At 42.6% G+C, this 18,827-nt stretch overlaps 1 protein-coding gene across 1 annotated transcript in view; it reads left to right on the top strand.

Moving 5' to 3' along the window:
* ATM (ATM serine/threonine kinase) overlaps positions 1-18,827 on the top strand; it is a 181,343-nt gene that overhangs the window by 72,134 nt on the left and 90,382 nt on the right. Inside the window, exons 28-33 of the mRNA XM_040426253.1 lie at positions 3,456-3,582; positions 5,299-5,498; positions 8,846-9,023; positions 10,892-11,056; positions 12,333-12,465; positions 12,549-12,644. Of these exons, the coding sequence (XP_040282187.1) occupies positions 3,456-3,582; positions 5,299-5,498; positions 8,846-9,023; positions 10,892-11,056; positions 12,333-12,465; positions 12,549-12,644 (899 nt within the window). The remainder of the gene's footprint in view (positions 1-3,455; positions 3,583-5,298; positions 5,499-8,845; positions 9,024-10,891; positions 11,057-12,332; positions 12,466-12,548; positions 12,645-18,827) is intronic.

The raw sequence follows: 18,827 nt of genomic DNA on the forward strand, positions 1-18,827 counted from the left end.
ACTTCCATTCTCTGACCAGGTATTTGCATTAGTATGCATGCTATAGCTGATGAGCCATTTACTTCTCCCTGGTTGGCATAACCCCATTGTTTCTATGACATTGGTCTACAACATGGTTCTCATTTCAAGTGGGACATTGGGTCTAACTGTTGACGCTGTGACACCATCAGCACTGCCTCTTTTAAGAGATGAGTAATAGCTTTGACATGTCCTTATGTAGGGGAGACACCTATTCAGAGCACATACTGTGTATCAGCTACTTTTCCCCCCTCACCGGACGGGAATATGGTGCTGTCACATGTTCTCAATGCTAATAGATGTTTTGTTGCTGGAACGCAAAACCCTTTTTACGTTATGCCCCTCCACAAGACGCGTAATTGCGCTCCCCCCAGATTATGTTTCTGTTTACATGGCCAGTATCCATACTCCTGAGGTTGGATTCTTACTGCTCTGGAACGCCTGCACTATTTTTTCTTATATGTCCAGATTTTCTCTGGTGTTTTTGTGACGTCGGACATAGTCATCACATTTTCTCCTGGAGAAGTATTTCTCCTTTCTCGGACCAATCTGTGCATTCCGCAGATGACCGCATTGTCCCCTTCAGGCACCTCAGGCAGACTCGCTACACAGCGACAGTAGATGGTCTCTGACGAATCTACACACCTCCAATATTTTTGTTCTTCAGCCTGCAGTTGGGTCTGCCTGATTCAGGCAGTTTTTGGAGTATAAAGCAGCTTCTTTTGTTAGAAGTCTTACTACAAGCCTCTACGGCTCTGGGGGCATCGGTCTTCCACAGTACCTGCTCCTTAGGGGCTTTTCCTTTTTAAGGACATGAGTGTATTCCGGCGAGTGTATGTGCTCTCTAATGTATTGTAGCCTGCTCTCTTTTAAGAGTGCGGTTGCTCAGTTTCCTCAGGCTGTCTAATGCCAGTCGTATGGTCATGGTTCCAGCATCACTCGCAGTCTTCCTTTTGTCCAGTGGTGGAGGTTGCTTTGGCTGCACTCTTCTGCCGCATTGCTCTCTGCTGCACGGCTGGGATGCTATTGATCCCCGGGGACACAGTCTTTTCCTCTCAGACTACTCTCCATTTGTCTATGGTTTTTCATTTTCTACCTCTGATTGGTTCCCGTTGTGGCTTTTTGTCCCCCTTGGCCATCCCTTATCTCTGTCTTGATACTTTTTAGTCTCTTCTCGTGCTGGATTCTTTACAAGGGAGTGGCTACTCACTGTTTTCTTTTACAAATTGGCCCACAGGGGTCTCCTCACGTACCTGGGAGATCCCTACAGGACTAGTCCTCGGCCAGTTGCCCAGTAATTCCTTACAGTTTTCTCAGTTTTTCCCCGGTTGAAGTATCCCATCCTGATATTTACACATTTGGTAAGGTCATGTCTGGGTTTTCCCGTTGCTCGTTTGCCAGGTCTCGTGCATACCCGGATTCTACAGACTCATTTCTGTTGAGTAAACACCTCTCGGTTTTCCATGGGGCATATTGCCATGCAAGACATCCTTGGTTTCCAGTCCAGGTCCCCACAGCAATTCTGTGGTCCTCGTTATCCGGAAGTACCTTCCGCACATCATCTTCAGTCATCAGACATGCTTATCCTTCTTGTGGATATTATGTGCTGCTATCCGCATCTTCCGAAGCCTCTTGGGCCCTTGGGCTTCATTTAACTGGGTTTTCCTCTTTTTGCCCAGTCTAAGGCGACGTGCGTTCTAACGCTCTCTGGCCTTCCTGATTCATGTTCTTCCTGGTTCATGCTCTTCCTGTCCTATTCAGGGTTCCTGTGCATCCTTTCCCCACATTTCTGTGCAGGATCCCATGGCCAGCCTTAGATTTGTTCTAGTCTTCTATTCCCTCCTTATGGTACTGCTTTGGAACGTCCCATGGTATTTTGTGTCCCCCAATGATACGAGCGAGAAAATAGGATTTTTTGTGCTTACCTGTAAAATCCTCTTCTTGCTAAGTTCATTGGGGGACACAGGAGACCATGGGTATAGCTGCTGCTGCCACTAGGAGGCGACACTAGGCAAAAAAAGTGCTAGCTCCTCCTCTCAGCTATATCCCTCCTGCAGACACTGAGCTAATCAGTTTGTACTAAAGCAGTAGGAGCAGCCAGGAGAATCCAACAGAGACCAATTGTATTAAGAGAGTTGGAGATGGGTCAGATCCAAGAACAGGTGGGACCCACCTAAAAGAACCAGCAATGAACTTACTGGGTGGGTGCTGTGTTCTCCCAATGAACTCAGCGAGAAAAGGATTTTAGAGGTAAGCACAAAAAATCCTATTTTCTACACCTCTACCACCTCTTCAGAAAAATGTCATCAATTGATCTTGTGACCATCATTAAAATTCAAGCGCTGAATTTTTATTTATTTATCCCCAAGCCGCCTTAAAAGGATTCTATTAAAACCTCTCCCAGCAACAGTGTGCTAATACAGTATAACAAAGTGATTCTCACCATTTTTCTCCCCTGTCGATCCTGCGTTGCAATTTGGTCCACAGCGATGACGTTATCTTCCTGGCTACAGTGGTGACATCTCGTATGAGCACATGATCATGCACTTAATCGCTGGCTTTAGCAGTATATGGCACATGACTGCTGAGACCAGTGATTGGCTGCAGCAGTGTCATGGAGTGTATAGGACAGTGATGGCTAACCTTGGCACTCCAGCTGTGGTGAAACTACGACTCCCAGCATGCTCCATTTATTTCTACAGAGTTCTGAGAGCAGCCAAGCAAGGGGGGCATCTTGGGAGTTGTAGTTTTACCACAGCTGGAGTGCCAAGGTTAGCCATCACTGGTATAGGACATCACTCCTGCACTCAGGAAACAAACATTGGTAGGAAGGACTGGAGCACGGCGTAGGAACCGCAAGGGGGGAAAAGGGAAGTATCACTTCTTTTGTAATTTGAAGGGGTTTTCCAGGAGTACCATACTGATGACTTGTCTTCAGGATAGGTCATCAATATCTGACCGATCGCACCCCTGCTGATCAACTGTTTATATTGAGCACAGTGCCATGTCAACCAGCTGATTGGTAGGGGTGCCGGGATTTGGACCTCTGGATAAGTCATCAGCATCTGATCGGTGGGGGTCCTATACTTGGGAACTCTATCAATCAGCTGTTTAGGAGGACCCCTTTAACTAAATTTACTGTTGCTGGGAGAGTTTCAACTGACCTTGGACAACCCCTTTTAACCTATATTAAAACATTGATTTTGCAGTGTGAGTCATAATAATCTTGTGATTTGCTGCCACTCGCAGGACGCCATGATGCTCTGAAATCCTGACCTGCAGCATTATCCCTTCTGCGCTTGCTGTATATGTCAGACTGTATGCATCAAGCTGATCATTTGTTGAGCCTTTTCAATACCTACCTTTTATTCCTTGTGTAAACCTTCAGATATTTATACAGTTTTAAATAAAACTCAATTTCAATTTTCCCCCTCTAGGGAACTGGATCCGGCTCCGAACCCTCCGTATTTTCCTTCCTCTGTGATTCAAGCGACATTAAATTATATAAGCAGCTGTCACAAGAGCAAGCAGAAAAGTCTTATAGCCATTCTCTCAAAAACCCCAGTGAGTATATCACCTCAGTCTAGACACGTCAAAATGGATGTTAAAGGGGTTGTTGTATCTCTGGATCTAAATACTTTTGTAATTGCATGTAATTAAAAATTAAGCATAGCCACTGAGTTATCCAATAAAATCTATCTGTATAGCTCCACCTGCTGTTTTTTTTTTTTTTTCTTTGTCTGGCTCACCGAGATGGTCGCACATGCTCAGTTTCATCCTTTAACTGCCTCCTGAACTGTGATAGGGAGAGCTGAGACACACCCCCTGAGCTGCAGCAGAAAAGACACGCCCCCTGAGCTGTCAGCTTGATATAAATCTAGCAGAGCAATGAATGGGGAGATCTCTGGATCCATGTGATGTACAGGGCTGGTTCTAGCTTTGTTAGAAAGAGTTTGTCATGTACTATATAATCACATTAGTCATGGGAGAACCCCTTTTAAGTTGTTCATCTTAACCCTTAAGCACCAAGCCAATTTTAGTGACAATGTTTTCGATTTCACATCCCTTCCCACAGAGAGACAGAACTTCCATCAACATAGCTGTATACCAGTTTATAATGTATTGTGGGGGGGTATGGAGATAGAGAAATTAAGCTGTGCCATTGTTTTTGTAGGGCTTCGTTTTTATGGTATTGACTGCACAATAAAATGACACATTATCTTCATTCAATAGAAGACAACACCAATTTTATAGTTTTTGGTATGTTTTACTACTTTTAAAAAACAAAAAACCTTTTTGTTTAAAAAAAATATGCTTTGCCTCACCGTATTCTGTCATCCATAACTTTTTTCCGTTGATAAAGCTATGTCAGGGCATGTTTTTTGCGTTGCATGGTGTTCATGGTGCTGGGTAAGGAACAAAACATTTTGGGCATTTTTGGCCATACCAGTAACGGCTTGAATTTTTTTTTGTCATTTAGAAAAGGGGTTTGTTTAGAAAGTTTAATATTTGAGATTTTTATGTTTTAAAGCGCAGCTGGCAAAATGACTAGACACTTCAATTAAGTATTGCAGTGTACTCTACAAGTGATCAGTCAGTTGCAGGTTACAAGAATAAGTAAAAAAATAAAATAAAACAAGCAGTATAATACCATTTTTCAAGAAAACCTAGTAGCCGAATCATCCCTATTAATCAATCCCGCCGGGTAGGGTTCATCCTGCTGATTAAACTGATACCTGACTTATGAAAATCGGTTGGGTGTTCTGGAGAAAAAACAAAACAAAAACTTTCATGCTGTATTCAAATGAGGGTTTCAGTGCACTTTGAGAAATTGAGGTGCACCAAGGGGCTATATCTCTGCACTTCAGCCATGTGACCAAATGTAGATGCAGGGAGGCAGAGCCAACAGGTCAGCGATGGAGCCTGACCCAAGCGGCGGGGATAAGGCAAGTATAAAAAATGTTTAGCAGTTTCTGACATACTGTACAATGGTTAAAAAAACTGTCTATTTGCAAGCTGTCACAGTCTGATTTCTTTGAATCTATAGGCTTATGTGTAGCTCTTATCTCCTGACCTCAGTGACATTTATTTAAGCTATATTCTTATAGGTTTGATAAGAAATGAGTTATAGACAGTGTTTGAGGTCAGGAGAATAGAGATAAGAGCCGCACATGAGCCGTCAGATGACGGGATTCAAAGAAAACTGCTTGTGACAGTTTGCACACAGACTGATTATTATTATTTTTTTTATTACATTATGTTTTTTTTTTTTTTTTCTAGGATGCTTTTCAAAAGATTTTGCTGTCCATATGCAAACAAGCTGCAGAAAGCAACAATATCCACAAGAAGCATCGTATTCTCATCATTTATCATCTGTTTGTTAATCTGCTGCTGGCAGAAATTAAAGATGGTTTAGGGGGAGCGTGGGCCTTCGTCCTCAGAGATGTCATTTATACATTGATCCACCATATTAATAGCCGGTACGTTTTTGACATTTAATGTAGTAATGCATATGTTTGTATGTAGAGTATCTTCCGTGAATCTCCTTTCCAGTAATTCTTGTCTGGTCTTCGGACCCCTAACAATCAGATGCTGTATAGGTCATCATTTATAAAGTCTCGGAAAACCCCTTTAAGCTAAATCCTTAAAGGGAATCTGTTGCCAGGTTTATGTCACTTGATCTGGGGCCCCTCATTTGTCACTAGTTTATTGATGTGGTTTTCCTAAAATTACACTTTATTACTTGCAGCCGGAGCCAACACTGAGCCCCGGTATTCAGGAGTGGCAGGGGTCCACCCTCTTTCTGCTGATTGACAGGGTTCTCCATATACTGGGCATAGAGACGATGCTGCTACTTGGTGACGGCTGAATGCGGGAACTGGAGGCACAATACAGAAATATGCAGTGCAGTCCTGGTATTCAGCCGTCACTCATTAGCAGCTCCCTCTCTATGCCCAGTATAGGGAGAACACTGTCAATCAGCAGCAATAGGGTAGACAGAGCCTTGCCACTCATGAATCAAGAAACCTAAACATACATTACTTGCTTCTGCCACTGACATATGGAAACTTGGAAGCCTATTAGAATTGTGTGGTGACCACAACATTGCCTTGTGCCACATTTCAAAGTTTAGAAAAGGTTTATATTCTTATGAAGTAACAGTTCTGTAGCACCTTGTCTTAGAACTCTTACTATTACCCTTGTCAATGGTGACAATGTCCTCATCGTCAGTGCAGATAGTGTCAGATAATGCAGGGACACAGCTTATAAGGAAAGGTAACACTAAGGTGTCAGTATATTAATATTTCCAGGAGGAATAACAGAGGAAAGACACAATACAGAAATATTTGAAGTGACCCACCGCTTTAAGACACGATAATCCCATTACTTGGGGAATAGACAGAACACATACATGGTTCCCTTCTCGTCAAGCACAGATCTGCCCACTGCCAGGTCTCTCTTCTGCCATCCAAGATGGCTGTGCCTCTGTAGTGCAAGACACTTCCGGCTAGGCGAGCTCTGCTCTCGGATTGCCGGCTCGCGTAAGCAGCACTGGTCAATTCGAGAGCAGCACTGGACAATCCAAAGGCAGGCATACACATCTTGGACTGCCAATCAGGTAGTCTTAGAAGTGGCGTGGCCATCTGAGGACCGTTGTAGGATTGGCGGGTATGCTGCTGAAAAGATGCAAAAGAGGGTACAATAGGGTAAGTCTTCGGTTCATTCCCTAGTTTAGATGAATTCACACGACCAAGTGTTTTACGGTCTCCGCAAACTGCGGATCCACAAAATTTGGATACCGGCACCCCGCATCACTGTGTGGACCCATTGGGTGAAGTATAGGACGTTTTCTCTTTTTTGCGGCGTGGCCGGATGCATGCAGAAGAACATGGAAGCCCTTCTGTGTGCTTCTGTATCCATGCTGCTGCTTCACAACAGATAGAACATATCCTATACTTTACTCCTACATGCGGACCCATTGAAGTCAATCGCAGAACACTTAGGGTCATGTGAATACCGCCTGAATGTGAGTTATTTCCCCTGAACCAGAAAGTTGCCTTTAGAATTACAGTTGTGTTCAAAATAATAGCAGCCAGACATCACTAACCTAATCAATCACTGTTTTTGGTAGAAATGATATTTCTACGTGGCAAATAATTTACTAGCAGGTGTAGTAGAGTAATAGAAACCCAACAGACCCAACAGTCATGACATGCATGCTGCTGATTCTGTGTAATTGAATCACTAATTGAAAGGGGTATGTTCAAAATAATAGCAGTGTGGAGTTCAATTAGTGAGGTCATTCATTCTTTGAAAAACAGATGGCAATTATTGCCCTTATTTAAGGAAGGCAGCAAATGTTGTACATGCTGGTTACAGTGCATTTCTCTCTGAAATTCTGAGGGAAATGGGTAGTTCCAGACATTGTTAAGAAGAACAGCGTACCTTGATTAAAAAGTTTATTGGAGAGTGAAAAATACATAAAGAAGTGCAGAAAATGATAGGCTGCTCAGCTAAAATGATCGCAAATTCTTTAAAATGGCAACCAAAACCTGACAGACGTGGAGGAAAGCGAAAAACTACCATTCGACTGTATAGAAGAATAGCCAAAATGGCAAGGACTCAGCCAACAATCAGCTCCAGGAAGATCAAAGAAAGGTCTAAAGTTACCTGTGAGTACTGGTACAATTAGGAGACGCCTATGTGAAGCCAAGCTATCTGCAAGAAGCCCCCGCAAAGTCCCACTGATGAAGAAAAGACATGTGCTGAAGAGGTTACAATTTGCCAAAGAGCACATTGACGGCCTAAAGAGACTTTCTGTGGACTGATGAAAGTAAGATTGTTCTTTTTGGGTCCAGTGGCCGGAGACAGTTTGTGAGACGACCCCCAAACACTGAATTCCAGCCCCAGTACAATGTGAAGACAGTGAAGCATGGTGGACAAGCATCATGATATGGGGATGTTTCTCAGACTACGGTGTTGGGCCTATTTATCATATACCAGGGATCGTGGATCAGTCTGAATACATCAGAATACTTGAAGAGGTCATGCTGCCTTATGCTGAAGAGGAAATGCCCTTGAAATGGGTTCCAACAAGACAACGACCCCAAACACACCAGTAAACGTGCAACATCTTGGTTCCAGACCAACAAGATTGACGTTATGGAGTGGTCAGCCCAATCCCCGGATCTTAATACAATAGAAAACTTGTGGGTGACATCAAATGCAGTTTCTGAGGCAAAACCAAGAAATAGAGAAGAACTGTGTGATGTAGTCCAATCCTCCTGGGCTGGAATACCTGTTCACAGGGGCAGAAGGTGGTGACTCCGAGCAACACAGATTCTCAGAAACAGCGGTTATACAACTAAATATTAGTGAAGTGATTCAGAGGAAAGCAAAATCTTCAAACATTTCTCAGTTTATATAGTCAATGTTTGAGTTTGTAAAGAAGAATACAAACACTGCTATTTTTTTTTAACAGTCCAATATTCACTTTTCTTCAATTTTTTTTAGAGGAACAAATTTGATTTATTTTTCTTCATGTTTTGATTTGGAATAGAATGTGTAGTGTTCCCAATGCATCTGTGTGTATGGAAATAAAAGCTATTAGAAGGATTTTGAGCTTTATTCACTTTTTTAAACACACTGCTATTATTTTGAACACAACTGTATGTCACAGGAAAACAGACATGTCAGGAGTGTTTCTTGTTTCTCACAGACAATTATAAAGGTTGTGTTGTGGTAATTCAGCATTTTTACTACTCTGCAACCTCAGACTTATCAGGTGGTCTGCAGTACCTGTTAAATGTATTTTTTCCTGTTTTAGAGTTGTTTCCCCTACAAATGATGTCTGCACTCGCAGTACGATGCTGTGTGTTGATCTTTTACATCGGGTGTGCACAGCAGCAGTCACTTACTGCAAGGACGCACTGGAAAGCCACCTACATGTCATTGTGGGAAGCCTGATCCCTCTAGCAAACTGTCAGGCTGAAATTCAAGAACAGGTAAACTTTGTTCTGTTTTAATAAAAAAAAAAAAATTTTTTTTTTTTTTTATGCATGTAATAAATTATATTGGTACTTACCGCACATTGTGTTATATCTAGCATCCAGTCCTTCCCCAGAGAGGGGTGTTTGCACTACATCACATTTTTATGCAGGGTTGTACCTGTATAAGGGTTAGTGAAATTATGGAGGTGTTTAAAGGGGTTCTCCGGGAATTAAGAAAATGAAAATACTTATAATTAGTTTTAATGGCTTGTTTTGTCTAGGGAGCAATCATTAAGAGAAATAAAATGTCCGCCGTCCTATTAGTCCACACAGAACCTGTCCTAATCACACATGAGGACGAGTTACTTCACAACACTGAGCTAAAGAGCTGCCTCATCCTGAATTCAGGTGATAAGATCTTTAGCTGAATCTCTGTAGGAATTACAGAGAGGACGGACAGCACTCTATCTGTGGTAATGTGGGGCTCTGGTAGGAGACGGCAGACAAGTGTTGCTGCTCATTATCCACATCCCCACCTCCTCTCTGTACTTCATGTCTACTCATGAACTCCATTCCTACAGAGATTCAGCTGAAGATCCTTATCAGCTGTATTAAGGATCATAATCCCTGACAAGTAAGAAAGGAGGATGAGGCAGCTCTTTAGCGCAGTGTTGTTAAGTGACTTGTCCTTCTGTATGATTAGGACAGGTTAGCGGCTATTTTATTTCTCCTAATGATTGTTCCCTAGACAAAACAAACCATTATTACTAATGAAAGGTATTTGGGATTATATTTGTAGTTAAGTAATATTTAAGTATTCTCAGTAATTTTATTTTCTTCATTCCTGGAGAACCGATTTAATATCTAATATTTCTGAAGGAGTTAACAGTAACATCAGTGGAGGTCCAGTATGGTTATAAACATGTCAATTTTTAATGTGTAGCCCATGGTCCTGACATGGTACCCCACTTCATGAAGCAGGAATGCAAGCAGACACAGAACAGTTCAAAGAATCAGAGCTTTCTTCAGCTGGAGCAAACATAATGGTTGCAGACAGTGGCACTTATCTTGGTGGTTACAGTCACAGTTAGGCCTTATGCACACGACCGTTGTGTGCATCCGCGTCCGTGGGTCAGTTTTCCGTTTTTTTTCGCGGCTCCATTGACTTTCAATGGGTCCGTGGAAAAATCGGAAAATGCACCGTTTGGCAGCCGCATCCGTGAGCCGTGTTTCCTGGCCGTGAAAAAAATATGACCTGTCCTATTTTTTTCACGGTCAACGGTTCGCGGACCCATTCAAGTCAATGGGTCCGTGAAAAATCACGGATGCACACAAGATTGTCATCCGCGTCCGTGTCCGTGATCCGTGTCCGTTTTTTCCTATCATTTCAATGGCAAACTTGACTTCGATTTTTTTTTTCATTTTTCATGTCCGTGGATCCTCCAAAAATCAAGGAAGACCCACGGACGAAAAAACGGTCACGGATCACGGACCTACGGACCCTGTTTTTGCGGACCTTAAAAAAAAACGGTCGTGTGCATGAGGCCTTAGACATGCAGCTTGCCTCTACATAACTTGGGCGCATCCATTGCCAGTGCAAGAGGTATTAAGACCAGCAATTTTGGAGCAAATGAGCCTCTAGGAGCAAAGGGGGCATTTTCATTACTCCTAGAGGCTCTGCTCTCTCTCTGCAACTGCCTGGCCCTCTCCATTTTGATTGACAGGGCCAGTCAGTTAAAACGTCATAATGCCTGTCCGGGAAAACATCATAATGCCTGGCCCTGTCAATCAATGCACAGGGGGCATGGAGGTTGCAGAGAGGGAGCAGAGCCTCTAGGTGTAACTGAACAACATGTTTTTTTTTCCTCATCTCTCGCCTTTAGGTGTGCGAGTTGCTGACCTTTTTGGTAATTGAAAGCCAGGATAATGAAAACCTCTACCACATGATTAAACTTCTGGACCCCTTCCCTGACCACCCTCTGTTCAGGAACCTGCGGCAGACCCATCAGAAAATCAAATACAGCAAAGGAACTTTCTCACTGATTGAGGTATTATTAGCAATGCAATAGAGAACGTCAACACTTTCCCTAACAAGGATATATCTCATACGTACTTGCAGGGTGGCAATTCAGTAGCCAAGGACGTACCTTAAAAGTCCTTGCTACTGATGGCTGGATCTCAGGCTGTGTAACAATCTCAAAATCAAGACCAAGATCAAGGCAATAGCCACATTAAATTGTAAGTCAGAGCCTGAGAAAGGAGTCTCAGTGAAAGCTGCATATATCTGCAGCTTTCATTCCCGACTCGATTTTTAAGTGCTCTAACTCTGTCTTGGTCTTGTTTTAAATCTGAGATTGTAAGCTTTAAATCAAGACCTGGCATGATTCTCTAGCTGTTACATATCCCGAGATATGCCAGCAGAAAACATTCCACCTCATTTAATTAGCCTAGATGTGAGCCAGCCAAGGAGGAGATTGGGCAATGGGAATGTTCTGACAGGCTGCACATAGCTTGTCTCTCCCTGTCTAACTGTACATGTCCCCAGGGGAATGGTAACATGGACTTCTGTACATGTTATCACAGAGCAATCAAAAGGCATACTTGCTGCCTGATTGCTTTTGTTACTGCCGAAGACCCCATATGTGGCAATCATCTGGTTTCCAGGTAAGGCTTCCTTTTGAGATAAGGTTGTACGGTTGGGAAATTCCCTTCAATGTAATATTGAATTCTCCATGCATTAAGAGTTGAGATATTTGAGATGTTAAGATTTTAGACTTAAAGGGGATATCCCATGACTAATGTAAAAAATGAAAATCAGACATCATATAGTAGATGACAGTCTTTTTCTAAAAAAGTTTAAATCCAGCAAAATCAATAGACATTGATGTAATGGGGGTAGAAGGGGTTTTTCTAAAAAAGCTAGAACCAGCCCTGTACCTCCCATGGATACAGAGATCTCCCCATTCATTGCTCTGCTGGATTTATATCAAGTTGACAGCTCAAGGGGAGTGTCTTTTCTGCTGCAGCTACGGGGGCGTGTCTCAGCTCTCCCCATCACAGCTCAGGAGGCAGTTGAAGGATGAAACTGAGCATGTGCGACCGTCTCAGTGAGCAGGTTAAAGAAATAAGAAAAAAACAAACAGCAGGTGGTGCTATACAGATACATTTTATTGAATAACTCAGTGGCTATGCTACATTTTTAATTGCATGCAATTACAAAAGCATTCTGATCCACGTGCTGGTTTGAAAACTGTTGAATATTTTTTGTGGGAAAATGTTGCTGTTGGCTCAGTATCTAAGGTCATTTATTTTTTTTCTGTCCAGGAACTAAATCATTTTCTGTCTGTAAGTGTGTGTGATTCTCTTCCCTTAACACGACTGGAGGGACTAAATGACCTAAGAAAACAGTTACAACAGCACAAGGATGAGATGAAAGATATTGTGCGTGACTTCCAAGGTATTCTGTGTACAGTTTGAAATGCAGTCCCTTATAAGTAAGTTAACGTTACCCACTGTAACTGGAGTATTTTTTCCACTTAGGAAATCCTCAGAATAATGTCATTCCAAAACTGGTGATGAATCTTTTAGAGTTGAGCAAGAATGCAGCTGACCTCGAAAATGGGAAAGATGTACTGGGTGAGTAGTAAAAGATGCATGACATTGTCTTCTGGTAATCTTGACATAAAGGACATAATATAAAAATTACTTCCAGCCTAACAATTAAGAAATAAAAGACCAGCATCTGAGATACCCTGCTCTTCAGACTGTTCATAGCACATGTAGTGCTATTGCTTGGTGGAAGCACAATGGACTCAATTAGAAGTCAGTGGGGTCACATGGGTGACATTTGGACGCATTGTAAGACAGATTCGGCAACAGTTATGGCTTCCGTTGTGAATATAAGCCATGACACAGATGTAAACAGAACCTATGCTGTACTGCTTAAATAGTCAGTGTACATTCAACAAACTTTGTGTAACTCATTAGTACAAGAGAAACTTTGTAATGCCTCTTTCTTCACTTATGAGCCACTTCTTCCCCATCTCTACCTTGTGAACTGATTATTCTCCCTCAGTTCATTGCTAAAATCCATCTTCTAAAACAAGATGTATTATTAGTACACTGAGGGATCAGGTTACATGCCCATAGGAGGAGTGAGCTACAGGAGGGAGACAGAGGCACAGACAAACAGAGGCGCTGCTGCAGTTTGAGGGTGTGTTACAGAGAGATAGGGGAACAGGATCTCCTTTACTGTGTATGTTAGAGGTTGATGCAGCTAGTCTCCTGCCCAAACGAGGTGCAAAAGGGGTGAAAAATACCAAATGGCCGTAAAGAGTTATTTCTTATGTACACGACAGCTTATTCTAAAAAGTCACCTGAAACAACAGATAACTTTTAAAGGCTCCCTTTAAAGCTTTCCCAGGGAAATTTTAATTTTCATCAGTAATTGCAAAAGCTTTCCCTGGGAAATTTTAATTTTCATCGGTAATTGCACTTCTAGATCTCAACCGTATGGTTCTCTTTATTCCTGCCCTGCCCTAATTTCTATGATCAGTTTAGGGAGGGAACAGATACAGTGATAGTTTGTGTTGCAAGGGTGACTTTGGAGCTTGGACGGGTGAGAAAACTACTCGACCCCAGTTTTGAATTAGTGACTACTTCTCTGCCACAGAACACCAGGAGTACAGGCATTATTCCCTTCACTTAAACATACTTTATTTAACTCCTTCAGTACTGTAGGACGCAGACAAGCTGATGAGAAGGAACATAGAATTTGTGACCCCCGTACTAGTCATTAGTGGTCACCCAGCAATCTAACGTTTATCACCTATACAGTGGATGAGTCCTAAATGTTGTTTAAAGGAAAACCCCTTTCAATAGTTAAAATAGCTGTATGAGAGCTCACTGAAATCTATCCAACGCTTAGCGCTGTAGAGGGGAGCAGAAGTGCTGCTTCCAAAAAGTGTTGAACTGGGTAAATAAGATCTGTCACTTCTACTGACATGTCTTTTTAGTAACTACTAGCTGAGGACCCGGCGTTGCTCGGGTATTTATTTATTGCAATTTTATATTACATAACAGTGACTTTCACAATGACCGCCCCTTTAACGGTGACCGCCCCTTTAACAGTGACTTTAAAGGGATTCTGTCACCAAGTTTTAGGCTATAGAGATCCGGACATGCACGGCTAGATCGCCGCTAGCATGTCCGCAATATACCGGTCCTATAGGGCTGTGTGCTTTTATTTTGTTTAAAAAAGGATTTTACAGATATGTAAATTAGTCTTATAAGGTGCCCAAGGGGCTGTACGAACCTTCCTGGTGCCCAGCCACGCCCGCCTGTGAAGGAGCCCAGCACCGCCTATGTCCTCCAAATCTCCTCCTTTCGTCACCGATAGATTGCCGTAATCTCGCGATGCGCTAGCTCACGCATGCGCAGTGCTGGTATAGTGTTTCTTCCCTGTGCTGGCACCGCGCATCGTGAGATTACGCCAATCTATCGGTAACGAAAGAAGGAGATTCGGAGGACATAGGCGGTGCTGGGCTCCTTCACAGGTGGGCGTGGCTGGGCACCCGGAAGGTTCGTACAGCCCCTTGGGCACCTTACAAGACTAATTTACGTATCTCTAAAATCCTTTTTTAAACAAAATAAAAGCACACAGCCCTATAGGACCGGTATATTGCGGACATGCTAGCGGCGATCTAGCCGTGCATGTCCGTATCTCTATAGCCTAAAACTTGGTGACAGAATCCCTTTAACCCCTTAAGGACTCAGCCCTATTTCACCTTAAGGACTTGGCCATTTTTTGCAAATCTGACCAGTGTCAGTGCTGATAACTTTAAAACGCTTTGACTTACCCAGGCCGTTCTGAGATAGTTTTTTCGTCACATATTGTACTTCATGACACTGCTAAAATTGGGTCAAAAAAGTTAATTTTTTGGCATAAAAAAATACCATATTTACCAAAAATTTTGAAAAATTTGCAAATTTCAAAGTTTCAGTTTCTCTACTTCTGTAATACATAGTAATACCCCCAAAAATTGAGATGACTTTACATTCCTCATATGTCTACTTCATGTTTGTAGCATTTTGGGAATGATATTTTATTTTTTGGGGATGTTACAAGGCTTAGCAGTTTAGAAGCAAATCTTGAAATTTTTCTGAAATTTACAAAAACCCAATTTTTAGGGACCAGTTCAGGTCTGAAGTCACTTTGCGAGGCTTACATAATAGAAACCGCCCAAAAATGACCCCATTCTATAAACTACACTCCTCAAGGTATTCAAAACTGATTTTACAAACTTCGTTAACCCTTTAGGTGTTGCACAAGAGTTATTGGCAAATGGAGATGAAATTTGAGAATTTCATTTTTTTGCCTATTTTTCCATTTTAACCCATTTTTTTCACTAACAAAGCAAGGGTTAACAGCCAAACAAGACTGTATCTTTATTGCCCTGACTCTGCCGTTTACAGAAACACCCCATATGTGGCCGTAACCACTGTACGGGCACACAGTAGGGCGTAGATGGAAAGTTGCGCCGTATGGTTTTTGGAAGCCAGATTTTGCTGGACTGGTTTTTTGACACCATGTCCCATTTGAAGCCCCCCTGATGCAACCCTAGAGTAGAAACTCCATAAAAGTGACCCCATCTAAGAAACCACACCCCTCAAGGTATTTAAAACTGATTTTACAAACTTTGTTAACCCTTTAGGTGTTGCACAAGATTTAATGGAAAATAGAGATACAATTTCAAAACTTCACTTTTTTGGCAGATTTTCCATGTTAATATTTTTTTTCCAGTTACAGAGCAAGGGTTAACAGCCAAATAAAACTCATTATTTATGACCCTGATTCTGTAGTTTACAGAAACACCCCATATGTGGTCGTAAACCGCTGTATGGGCACGCGGCAGGGTGCAGAAGGAAAGGAATTCCATACGGTTTTTGGAAGGCAGATTTTGCTGGACTGTTTTTTTTGACACCATGTCCCATTTGAAGCCCCCCTGATGCACCCCCAGAGTAGAAACTCCAAAAAAGTGACCCCATTTTAGAAACTACGGGATAGGGTGGCAGTTTTGTTGGTACTAGTTTAGGGTACATATGATTTTTGGTTGCTCTATATTACACTTTTTTGTGCGGCAAGGTAACAAGAAATATATTTTTTGGCATTTTTTTTTTGTTATTTACAACATTAATCTGACAGGTTAGATCATGTGGTAATTTTATAGAGCAGGTTGTCACGGACACGGCAATACCTAATATGTATACAATTTTTTTTATTTATGTAAGTTTTACACAATGATTTCATTTTTAAAACAAAAAAAATGTTTTAGTGTCTCCATAGTCTAAGAGCCATAGTTTTTTCAGTTTTTGGACGATTATCTTAAGTAGGGTCTCATTTGCGGGATGAGATGACGGTTTGATTGGCACTATTTTGGGGTGCATATGACTTTTTGATCGCTTGCTATTACACTTTTTGTGACGTAAGATGACAAAAAATGGCTTTTTTTACACCGTTTTTATTTTTTTACGGTGGTCACCTGAGGGGTTAGGTCATGTGATATTTTTATAGAGCCGGTCGATACGGACGCGGCGATTCCTAATATGTATACTTTTTTTAATTTATTTAAGTTTTACACAATGATTTCATTTTTGAAACAAAAAAAAAATGTTTTAGTGTTTCCATAGTCTGAGAGCCATAGTTTTTTCAGTTTTTGGGCGATTATCTTGGGTAGGGTATGATTTTTGCGGGATGAGATGACGGTTTGATTGGTACTATTTTGGCGTACATACGACTTTTTTGATCACTTTTATTACCTTTTTTGGGAAGTAAGGTGGGCAAAATTTCAATTTTCTCATAGTTTTTATTTTTATGGCGTTCACCGTGCGGGGAAAGTAACATGACCGTTTTATAGATCAGGTCGTTACGGACGCGGAGATACGAAACATGTGTAGGGAATTTTTTTTTTTTTTTCATTTTTATTTAGTGATAAATGTGTTTTTTTATTTTTACTTTTTTTTTACTTTTTTAAACTTTTTTTTTGACCCAGACCCACTTGGTTCTTGAAGATCCAGTGGGTCTAATGTCTGTATAATACAGTACAGTACAATATATATTGTACTGTACTGTATTTTACTTACACTTTGTCTGAACAGATCTCTGCCTTTAGCACAGATCTGTTCAGCACCATGGACAGCAGGATGCCTGAGACGGCGTTCTGTTGCCATGAGAACCTTCCCCGTCTGCTCAGTACTGGTCAGAACTTCGCAGACGGGGAAGGGTAAGGACGGGGTTGTCGGGGGGCTGTCTGGGGGCTCTCTCCCTCTCCATCGGGGGGCTGCAAAGGCACTGCAGCCCCCCGATGGGAGAGGGAGGGAGCTCCCTCTTACTGTTAACTTTTTCCATACAGCGGTCCGTACGGACCTCTGTATGGAAAGGGTTAAACGGCTGACATCGCATTACAGATGTCAGCCGTTTATACCAGGGTGCCAGCAATGTGCTGACACCCTGGTATACCCACTAACCACCAACGAATTTTCAAGGGGAGGCGGGCGGGGGATCGCGATCCCGCCTGCCGCACCACCCGCCTCCCGCACCGCCCCCACTGCCCGCAACGTACCGGTACGTCCTAACTTTAAATGCAGATTCAGGCGCCGCGGGGGTTAATGGGAACGGGATGCCGGCTGAAATCATTCAGCCAGCATCCTGTCACAACGCCAGGGGGGGTCATGTGACCCCCTCCTATCGGCGATCGCCGCAAACCGCAGGTCAATTGAGACCTGCGGTTTGCTGCGCTTTTTGCAGTTTCTGATCACCGCGGGGATCAGAAACTTTAGTGTCCCTCAAACATAGATTTTCCACCCCCCCTGCACCCCTGCATTTTTTGCCGGCGGGTGGTGCAGGGGGGGTGGAAAATCTATGTTTGAGGAACACTAAAGTTTCTGATCCCCGCGGTCAGGGACCGCGGGGATCAGAAACTGCAAAAAGCGCAGCAAACCGCAGGTCTGAACTGACCTGCGGTTTGCGGCGATTGCCGATAGGGGGGGGTCACATGAACTCCCCTGGCGTTGTGACAGGATGCCGGCTGAATGATTTCAGCCGGCATCCCGTTCCCATTAACCCCCGCGGCGCCTGAATCTGCATTTAAAGTTAGGACGTACCGGTACGCCCTGAGTCCTTAAGGGGTTAAAGGGAACCTGTCACCAGTTTTATGGTGTCCTAACTAAGGGCAACATAAATAAGTGACTGATTCTCTTAGCACAATGCTGGGTCACTTTCTTTAATTGACCCAGTCAATCTGCCAACATCTTGTATTGAAAAGCTCATGCTGATAATGATGTCATGAATATTCATGAGCTCCTGACTCTCCCCGCCCACCTGCTGCTGAATGACAGTTTGTTTCCATATGAACCAGCAGCAGGTGGGCAGGGGAGTGGCTATAGCTCTGAATTAAATATACGCTGGACTCAATGACATCACGCTGGACTCAAATCAGCTCATTAGCATGCAGCATCTTTGTGTGTATATTATGAGGTAACCATCTGTCACACCAGTAAGTGAATAATCTAAGGTACTTTTTAGTAGTTAATGATTGTATGTAATTAGTTAGATTATAATCAAATATCCACATGACAGGTTCCCTTTAAGTGAAAGGCTGGCAGGCTTGTATTGGCTAACGCAGGTAATTTTTTGGGAATATCTCGGAAACGGTACGTCCTAGAGAGCTCAAAACCCGCAAGATTTCTTTCCAGGTAGCAAGGGATGTGTATACCAAGTTTCGTTGAAATGGATGGTTGCGTTTTTGAGTTTTAGCGGAA

Source organism: Bufo bufo, chromosome 3, assembly GCF_905171765.1.
Source record: "Bufo bufo chromosome 3, aBufBuf1.1, whole genome shotgun sequence".
Lineage (NCBI taxonomy): Eukaryota > Metazoa > Chordata > Amphibia > Anura > Bufonidae > Bufo > Bufo bufo.